At 45.3% G+C, this 9,947-nt stretch overlaps 1 protein-coding gene across 1 annotated transcript; it reads left to right on the top strand.

Moving 5' to 3' along the window:
- The first annotated feature begins 1,111 nt into the window (after positions 1-1,111).
- Positions 1,112-6,490, top strand: gpr12 (G protein-coupled receptor 12). Its single transcript, XM_032551633.1, has 2 exons — positions 1,112-1,265; positions 4,207-6,490. Exon 2 carries the CDS (start codon positions 4,207-4,209, stop codon positions 5,242-5,244), a length of 1,038 nt encoding a protein of 345 aa, XP_032407524.1. The 5' UTR covers positions 1,112-1,265; the 3' UTR covers positions 5,245-6,490.
- The last annotated feature ends 3,457 nt before the right edge of the window (positions 6,491-9,947 follow it).

Raw genomic sequence — 9,947 nt, 5'->3', positions numbered from 1 at the left:
ATTAAATTTTGGAAATCAAATTGCGTTAAGTCTATTTTAGTGTCTGTGATTAATTGGGAGTCACATCATCTGCTGATGGTTGTCTATCGTCTTTTATCTAAAGTTTGCACAGCCAAGTATCTTTTAGTGCATTTCATTAGACAAGCTGTTATTTATTTCAGTTCTTTAATCTCCCCTGACATAAATCCCAAAGTAAAGCTGCAGGTTGTTAAGAGGAAAATTTGAATGTTTGAATCTGAGCCTCTCCATGTCGCACCGCATTGATGCAGTGTAGTTAAATGATTAATTGGGAGTCTACATAGGCTACGTTTCACTGTATGAATGTTTTCAAAGTTATCTACCCGGACAGGTCAGTCTGACACTAGGACATTCATGCACACACGGAGAATTCAGCGAGAGGAGGAAGCCGGAGTACCCGGAGAGAACCCACGCATGCAAACTCCGTGCAGAAAGACCCCGGGCCGGGAATCGAACCCAAGACCTTCTTGCTGCAAGGCAACCAGTGCTACCAACTGCGCCACTGTGCAGCCCTCTGCATGGTCATGTTAAAGCATTTTTGTGCAACCCACCTGTATGCTGAGGTGACTTCGCAGCAGAAGATGGAGGACAGGGAGGAAGAGGATGAGGAAGAGGAGGTTGGTGACACGCATGGGGGTTGCTGTTAATAGCTCAGACGGGACCAGAATAGCAGGGCGTCGCGGGAGGAAAAGCGACTCTCTGCATCCAGCAACCTCCCGTCTGAAACTTGAGTCTGGCCAAAAGCAAGTTAAACATCTTCCACAATAACTCCTGCTAAATTATAGACTCAACATTTAAGGAAAAAACTCTTGTTTACTCGGCAATAAATTTGTCCTTGATGAAGCGCGAGGCAAATTACCGGAGTTCAACCAGTGTGGCCCTTCTGGGACTCCTCCGTCAGCGGCATCATCATCCTCATCTCCACCTTCCTCTCTTCTCACTCACCTCCTGTCCCCCCCCCCTCTCTCTCTCTCTCCTCTCTTCCTCCTCCTCCTCCTCCTCCGCCGCTGCTGCTCCACTCGCCGCTCCGTCCCCGCACCACCGCAGTCCACGGCCCCGTCAGTGGCCGAGCCGTCGCTGCGCTCTTCCCTCCCCGGTCTTTCTTCCATGATCCTCTCTCCTCCTCTTCCTCTCCTCGCTGAGCTGCGTCTCTGTCCGCCGGCGCCGCATCATCTGCATCCCTAACATGGGAACACAAAGCTGCCGTTCTTCCATCTAGACGGGAAGTCGCACCTCACAGAGTCAAGGTAGGCTGGATGGATGGATGGATGGAAGCTTGGTGATTACTGAGCACCTTTTGCATGAATGGAGAAATGCATGTTTTTCTTCCTTCTTCTTCTTCTTCTTCTTCTTCTTCTTCCCTCCTTTACCTTCAGCCTAGCTCTGCGGGCTGAGCTATAGTGAAGGTGCAATGCCATTTTTCCAAAGCAAGGTGCGCAGGGATGTGGTGGTGTTTCCGTGTCGGGTGCGGTATGTTCTCTCTAGCAGCTGGTGGATTGAGCTGTGGCCATTGGCAGGGCAGCGCTGTCGATATTGACTTCTGCAACCTGTAAGTTAGTGCAAAGCATCGATTCTGGTTATCCGCTGGCTTCTTTTGTCGATTCGTTTATAAACGCAGCCCTTGACCGTAATAGACCTCTGCTGTGATAACTTTTAGTCAATCTGTTACGCCTCTCCACTGACAACGTGGCTGTACCTTATTTAGTAATTGCAGAGTGTAATGTTTGATCGTTTTTAAAAAGAACTAACGAAGCTTAATTCTGAGCAGTGACACTAATGCTGCGTGCTTTAGTCTCCAAAAGCCCAGAGAACACTCAGTACCACTTTCAGAAAACCGAGACTGTGCCGAGCAATGAGTGAATGTGATAAAAAAAACAGTTTTAAATCACAGCTGGATAAAGTGATCAAGCCCAGCTTTTTAGATCAATTGTGGAGGAAACATTAATGAGAGAGTAAAACAATTCAAGAGATTTATTCGTGTATCGTTACAGTGGCTGTTTTGGTGAAGATGCGGGTAAACGCTCAGGGCGCCATCTTTTGATGAAAATAATAAGTTGCATCCTGAACTAGTTTGGGATTCCAGGCTGGAATTTGTCGACTCTACTGTAACGCCTCTAGAAAAAATAAGATTGTTCACCACAGCTACCTAACGATGCTGGTTTGATTTACTGTAGTTTAATAGCTAAAAAATAACTTTAATTACCAGTAGTAGGACCTAAACTGGACTTTTATACACTGAAGAAATTGAAATCCTTGGTAAAAGCAAACAAAAAGGAGTTATAGTTTTGTCTACTTGTCAAAACTATTTTTTAAAAAATTGGTTTGATCTTTTCAGGTTGGAGATGGGCTCAAAATCAACTCCTGAGAAAGTGTTTTAAAAAAACCCCACTTTCTTCAAACAATGGTCTAGGAAGAAGTCGGTGATTTTTATGCAAGACATTGCTCCATCACATGCATCAAAGTACACCTCTGAATAGCTAGCCACTGAAAATATTAAAGTTTAAAAATGTATGACATGGTCCCCTTCTTCACCTGAGCCGAACCCAGTGGAGAACTTGAGGACAGTTTTTTTTTTTTTAATGTCAAAAATGTTTATTGGAGAGTTTTGTTTACAATTCTCTCTTAAACAGATGAAAATTTTAAAAAAGTCAGATGGGAAAATACGTGTTTTTCCTTTAGTTGCAAAATAATTCTGCACAATAATTCTCCTAAAAAAGCCAATACCTTACTCTCAAGCTTTTAAACATTCATGTTTGAGGTTAATTAGCATTTTGTATTAACAGAGTGGTTAGAAAAACTGCCCTCAAAAAATAAGACTTGCCTAATAGCTGTGCAAACAGCCTGTAAATGGATTTGCATTGAACAAAGACAGTCAGTATTTTATGAAGGGCTCGACTGTAACGTTCCACTGCTTCTGAAAGTGGAAGCAGTGAATCAGTGAGCTACATGTTTCCAGTTTTCTTTGATGGCGAGCAAGATAAAGATGTTAAATAAAATTTTCTCCATGTGTTTCTCACATGATTTCTAAAATAAGCGTTAGGTTGTGATCTCAGTCTCAAAGGTGTGACTGAGATCTGGTGTTTGCAGAGATCAGAGGGGCAATGAACCCCGACGACGGGGGTCGACTCCATGATCCTTCACATTGTTCATATTGAAATTCTGGCCCTGATAAAAGTTGTAGGGGGAAACCAAGACTCATCAGACCAAGCAACATTTACCAATCTGTTGAGGTGGGTCTGAGTTGTTCTCCCTGTTTCCTGTTTTAGCCGATAGGAGCAGCAGCCAGTGACGTTTATTGATCCTGCGGTCCATGCTCTTCCCAGGTTCTGTTACTAAATCAGCTTATGTTTATCTTAAAAATGGTGACAGATTAATGGGTTTCCTGTCAAAAGAGGACACGGAAAAACTGTTGCACGCCTTCAATTTGAGTACGGTAGGTTGTATTACAGCAGTGACATCTTTTCTGGTCGGTCTGGAGCTGCAGCTCTAGTCCTGACCAACACCAAGAAAATGGATCAAATAACTGCACTATACAGATTTTAAAATTCTGCTATTGGTTTATAAAACGCTAAATAGTTTTGGGTCAAACTACATTTCTGCGTTGCATGTCAAGTCTGAACCGTAAAGAACCCCAGGTCTACGGAGACTTTTTTTACTCAGTGTTCCTTGGACCATAACTAAATAAGGAGAGATAGCATGTCGTTTTGTTCCTCAGCTCTGGAACTAACTCCCTGAAAACCTGAGATTGGTCCCTTTAAGTCAGGGACTGAAAGCATAACTTTTTATTTTAGCTTTTATCAAAACAATCTGACTGATGAACTGTTTAAAACATTTATTTATCTCTTTAAAATTCATATCTTAACTTCATGCAAGGCTTTTATTCTGATGCTTTGTCTTTCTGTCTTTCCCGTGACGCTGAGTCAAGCACTCCGGATTATCTCGTGTATGGTTATGTAAATAAACTTGCCTTGTCTAGACTTAGCGTAATATTCTCACATTCTTATGCCTGCTTATTTTTGAACATCACCTGTTCATGACTGAACAAAATGTGCAAAGACGAAGAGGAAAGTCAATCCGGTTCACTTCGCCTCGTCGTGAGATCCACTCACTACAGACTGATGGAGCCTGTGTTTTTACCCCCTGAATGTTCTGCGTGTGATAATTTTAGTGTGTGTGCTCTAATTTCAGATGGGGGGCACAGTGAGTGAGGAGCCACCAGTCTCCCCCAGCTGGCTGAGCCCTGATCCCACAGCATGGGCCAGCGGGGCCCCGATGGACAACAGCACCAGCTTGGGGTCGTTCCCAGCGGAGGACTCCCCCCTGCGGCCCAGCCAGCTGCCACTGCTGGTCAACCCCTGGGACATCGTGCTGTGCTCATCGGGGACCCTGATTGCCTGCGAAAACGCCTTGGTGGTGCTGGTGATCTGGCAGAACCCGACGCTCAGAGCCCCCATGTTCCTCCTGATCGGCAGCCTGGCTCTGGCCGACCTGCTGGCCGGCCTGGGCCTGGTCCTTCACTTCACCTGTGCCTACCTGCTCCGCTCGGACTCGGCCCAGTTGCTAACGGTGGGTCTGGTGGTGGCTTCCTTCTCGGCCTCCGTCTTCAGCCTGCTGGCCATCACCGTCGACCGCTACCTGTCGCTATACTACGCCCTCACCTACAACTCGGAGAGGACGGCGGCCTTCACCTACACCATGCTGGTGTTGCTGTGGGGTCTCTCCCTGTGTCTCGGCCTGCTGCCAGTCACAGGGGTCAACTGCCTGGCCGAGGAGGTCACCTGCAGCGTGGTTCGACCTTTGACCAAGAACAACATTGCAGTCCTGTCCGTCTCCTTCCTGCTGCTCTTCGGCCTCATGCTGCAGCTTTACGTCCAGATCTGCAAGATCGTGATGCGCCACGCCCACCAGATCGCTCTGCAGCACCACTTCCTGGCTGCCACGCCCCACTACGTCACCACCCGGAAGGGCGTGTCCACCCTGGCCATCATCCTGGGCACCTTCGCCGCCTGCTGGATGCCGTTCACTGTCTACTCCCTCATAGCCGACTACACCTACCCTCCGCTGTACACCTACGCCACGCTGGTGCCTGCCACTTACAACTCGGTCATCAACCCGGTCATCTACGCCTTCAGGAACCAGGAGATCCAGAAGGCGCTGTGGCTGGTGTGCTGTGGCTGCGTGCCGACCAGCGTGGCGCACCGTGCTCGGACACCCAGCGACGTGTGACCTCGGAGACCCCGGGTGGGACGAGAAGGGTCAGCTCTGCTCCTCCGCTGGAGCCGTCCAGCGTTACGAGGAGGGCAGCAGCGTAGGGACGCGGGTGCAGCTCTGGTTGGAGACGCAGCAGCCCGCCGTGTCTTCCTGTCTTCCCAGCGCCAGGCCAAGAAGGTGGGCTGCATCCTGCCCACTCTGTGTGTTCTTAATTTCTACCGGAAAGTGCATCCCCATGTTCCGGTGCGCGAAAAAAAAACGCAAGCCCTCTGACAGCTCTGTAGCTTTGCTTGTTTTCATGATGCACAGAAATGATCCCAGCTGATGAACAGCGGCTGAGCAACACTTGAAGCCCGTTTGGGGCAGCAGCAGCAGCAGCAGCGGCCCGGTTGCTGCCGCCGCCGCCACCGCCGCCGCTGCTGCACTCTGGACGTGCGTCGAAAGCTGAGCAGACCCGGAGAGCTAAAAATAGACCCGATGCTCTCTGATCCGCTCCACAGACGCCGGGGAAGAAATCTAGCCTCTTTTTCTTCTCGCCTCGCCCATTTCTCTCCCCCCTCCTCGCTGCTTTCTCTCCTCTCTCTTCTGGCTGTCGATTGCGCATGAATGCGCAACAATAAGAAAGGTTCCAAACAGACCCGCCCAAGCAGTACCTGCCCTCTGTATTTTTGTTAGTTTATATATACCAAACCAAAAAGAAAGCCTATATTTAACTCTTTTTAAAAAAAAATCTATTTAAAGACATCTCAGGATCTATTTGGAGATCCACTTCACCAAAGTTTTCCACATTTCTTGTGATTTGATCAGAAAGCTACCGAAACCATTAGATTTAAAGCAAAACCACGCCAGACTTTTCCTTAAAATCAATCAAACTCACTTTAGTTATAGTTTCTAATCTATAAAACATTTCATTCCGAGTTGTATCTGTTTCTATCTAAAATGAAATCCTGTAAAAAGGAAGCATCCGCACAAACATGTCTGTTGTGACCTCACAAAAGGTGTGAGGAATCTGTCCAGCGTTATTCTGACAAAATCCGTTTATATTATTGTTTTACTTTCCCCTCTACGTTCATCATTTCGATCAAATTCTTCAATCAACATAGGGTTGAACTTCTTGCTCGAATTCAGCTCAGAATGAGTGTTCAAAGTCGTCCATCATAACCTTTGCTAATGCAGGCTGTTTAGCTTGGTTCTCGTGCCTCTTGTGATGTCACCAACCCAAATATAAAGATGTATTTTTTTTCCCGTCAGCACCCTTTTTAAAAAAACAAACAACTTTGTACTTTGTGAATCCATGTTTTGCTACCCAGCTGTGCTCTTCTTGTCGGGGTGCATCTGTTTGTGAGAACAAAAACAACACTGGACAGCATCTTTAACTAACGGGATTAGCTGTAATTAGCATGCAACTAGCACAGTCCAGTGACGCGAGGTGGGCCGCGCGTAGCCACTGCAGGCTATGTGCCGTGGCTGCCTGACTTCACCATGACCCAAATAATTTTGTCTATGTACAGAGTACCACCGTGTACCTCACATGTGCTGCATTATAAGAGCTAAAACTGTCACACCAAGGTCATGGCAGCTGTTATTTTATTTAATTTATTTTTTTAAATGTTGCTTTTAGCGTTACGATACTTTGTGAAAGTTGTCCCACTTTTTAACTTTTTCACATTGTATCACGTTACAACTAGACTTAAATGTGTTTCATTGGGATTTTATGGGGGGGGGGGGGGGGGGGAATAGAGCGTAATAAGAGAATTGGAAGAAAATTTGCATAAAAATCTTGTGTGCTGCAAGCGCTTTGCAGAAAACCTCCAGCTGTGGGTGTTTAGGGGAACGTTTGGGTTGTTGCTGCTGGAAGCTGAACCTCTGCTGGAGTCTGGAGTTTTCTGCAGCCTGTCAGAGGTTTACGTCCAGGGCTGGCCCTTCGTTTGGCTTCATCCACGTTCCCATCCAACTCTGACCAGATTCTCTGTGCCTGACGAAGCGTCCCCTCAGCATGATGCTGCCACCAGCTTGTTTTAGTGCTTTCATGATGTGTTCAGGGTGACACGCGGTGCTAACATAGCGCTCTGCACGTAGACCAAAAAGTTTTATTCTGGTCTCATCTGATCTGCTTTCCTTTCCTAGCTGAGGAATAAAAAAAAAAACCATCCCCATGGCATAATGCTGCCACCACCATGCTTCATGGTGTTGATAATGTGTTTTCCCACTACAGCCATTTCAATGCAAAAAGCAGCTGAGCGTTATTCCTAAATAACGCTTATATTATTTAGGAATATAAGCGTATAGAGGCCTGTGTACAAATAGGAATCGCAGTTTTACTTGTAAAAAACCACGTATCATTTTTCTCCCACCTTACATTTATTTTGTGTTAGTTTATCTAATAAATCCCAGTGAAATACACCACATTTGTGCTTGTAACGTGATAGAATTAGAACAGCTTCTAGAGGTCAGAGAACCTTTGCAAGGCGCTGCGTATGTGAGCCCCATCACTTCCACGCTGCTCTGAGTTACTGTTTCCAATCATCTGTTGGTTCTACTGTTACTCCAGATCTTGTCAGCAATAACTAGCCTGAATGGTAGTTATTTTTTTAGATGCAGAGCAATACTCAGACAGCAATAACATCCGCGCTCCGTGAAGCACCATAACGTTTCCAGAAAAGTGAAAGATATGACAAAGAAAGCGTTGGGTTAGTCACTCCCGGGGGTCGGGGCGAGACCAAGCTGCTCGTTCATCCTGGTGACAACACTGCCTCATTTTATCCACAAACCCCGAACGGGGTTCTGATCATTTGTCACATCAGGGGGGAGGCAGAGTTGTGAAGTTTTTTTTTTTTTTTGCCGTTTGCCTCTTCCTTTCCTGAGCGGATAAGGTTTCACTAGGCGTTGTCGGCTTGAATAACAAAAAAGGGATTTATTTTTTTTTTTATGACTGTGCATCTGCTCTGAGTCGCATGGCATTCTGGGTGTGTGTGTGTGCACACGTGTGCACTATGATGTGTCTCGTGTCGTCGACATCCCTGACCTTAGAGGATTTACACTGTCAGTCTTCCTTCACTGTCCACTTTCCTGAGGAAAGTGGACTCGTTTCGTGTTTCTCGGCAGGAAGTGGGACCAGGACGCTTTGGCGCCCCAGCACTTCAAGCCAAAGGGAAAAGTGACTCTGAATGAACTTTTACCCCAATCCTGCTGGGGTTTCTGTCGTCACACTCCAGCTTAAATCAGTCTGGTTGAGGCAGGTGTCTGTCAAGTGACCTCTGAATGATCCTATGAGCTAAAAACGGCTACTTCCAAATACAGAGATGAGTTTGTTTTTGTTTTAATTATTTGTCTGGTTTTTATGTTTTATTCATTGAGCCTTTTAATGACATTCCAGGAGCTTCAAGTCTTCAGCTTTGCTACGAAGCAGGAGAGAAATATTTTTTTAGGACTGGAAGGTCAGCTTGGAAAATCAACATTTCGAATCAAGGAAAAGTAGCCTGTGTGAGGGAATGTGTGCAGAGGGAGGCTCAAACCGGTAGACCCTCAGTGTCGGGCAAAAGTGTTCACACCGCTTTTCCGGTTCCACTTTCTGTTTCATTACAACCACAGAGTTCAAAATGTTTTCTCGTTTTATGTTTCTATAATTAACGATCTAAGAAATGCCCACCTGCATTCAGAGCCACCTTTTGCTGCAATTAGAAATCTTCATGACCTAAAAGGTAGAGCATTTTATACTGTAAACTTATTAAGCTAAATTTTAATTTAAAAAAATGTCAGTTTACTATAAAATTCTTCTTATTAAAGCCAAAAACCTATTTAATAGAGAATTGATATTTTGTATTGCAAATATTTTTATTTTTGAAAAGATTTTTAATTTATCTGCATTGTGTTTGAAAGGCTTCACTTCATAAAAAAATTGATATTTTTCTACGTTAGCCAATATGCAGCCGGAAGCCACAATGTAGTCCAGGGCCGCAAAAAAAATGATTCTGAGGGCCACAAATGGCCCACGGTCTGCAGTTTGGATACCGTTGATCTAAACCCTTGAAATGTAGCTAACAGGTTATCGCCCTTTATATCAACACTGATTAGCTAACCCGCTTCGGTTGTGGAAAAGCATCCCCATAGCATGATGCTACCACCACTATGTTTCACAATGTTGGTATATTTAGGGTGGGTTCATTTTCAAATGTTTTTTAATCTCAGGTAAAGAAAATTACATACATACAAACTACTGCATACAAAACATTGTTGAGATATTTAGAAAATAAGTTCCCCTCCACTTCAGAGTTCACAATGCATTGTAAAATCCTGATAAGATAAACTGAAGTCTGTGGTTGCAACGTAAATGTGGAAAAGTTCAAGAGGTATGAAAACTTTTGCAAGGCGCTGCAGGTCAGACGCATCATAAACCTTTACTGTTTACCTTTTGGAGAATAGTCTATTTTGTTACGGTCACTCAGAGGTTGCATTTCCTTTTCCCTCCTTTCAGGTGTCTGTCGTTGTACGACACGAGCGCGCTGTAAAAGCCTTTCTCTGAATGTAGTATCTATCAAAGTCCTCTTGAGTTTCGTTTCTGTAAATAGGACCTGCTGAACAGGAGGGGGGCTTCTTACCACCGTGCATGGTGCTACCAAAGCTCGTCAGTCTGAGGGGGAGAGTTGGGTTGCACCATTTATTTTTCTCTGTTAACGTTTGATTCATTTGCTCTCTTCAATATGCAGCAGATTTGATTC

The sequence above is a fragment of the Xiphophorus hellerii genome, chromosome 21 (assembly GCF_003331165.1).
Source record: "Xiphophorus hellerii strain 12219 chromosome 21, Xiphophorus_hellerii-4.1, whole genome shotgun sequence".
Taxonomy (NCBI): domain Eukaryota; kingdom Metazoa; phylum Chordata; class Actinopteri; order Cyprinodontiformes; family Poeciliidae; genus Xiphophorus; species Xiphophorus hellerii.
This window is presented reverse-complemented; position numbering and strand designations above follow the sequence as displayed.

Excerpts from the sequence above, each read along its gene's own strand:
- gpr12 (XM_032551633.1), top strand. The coding sequence starts at position 4,207 with ATGGGGGGCACAGTGAGTGAGGAGCCACCAGTCTCCCCCAGCTGGCTG.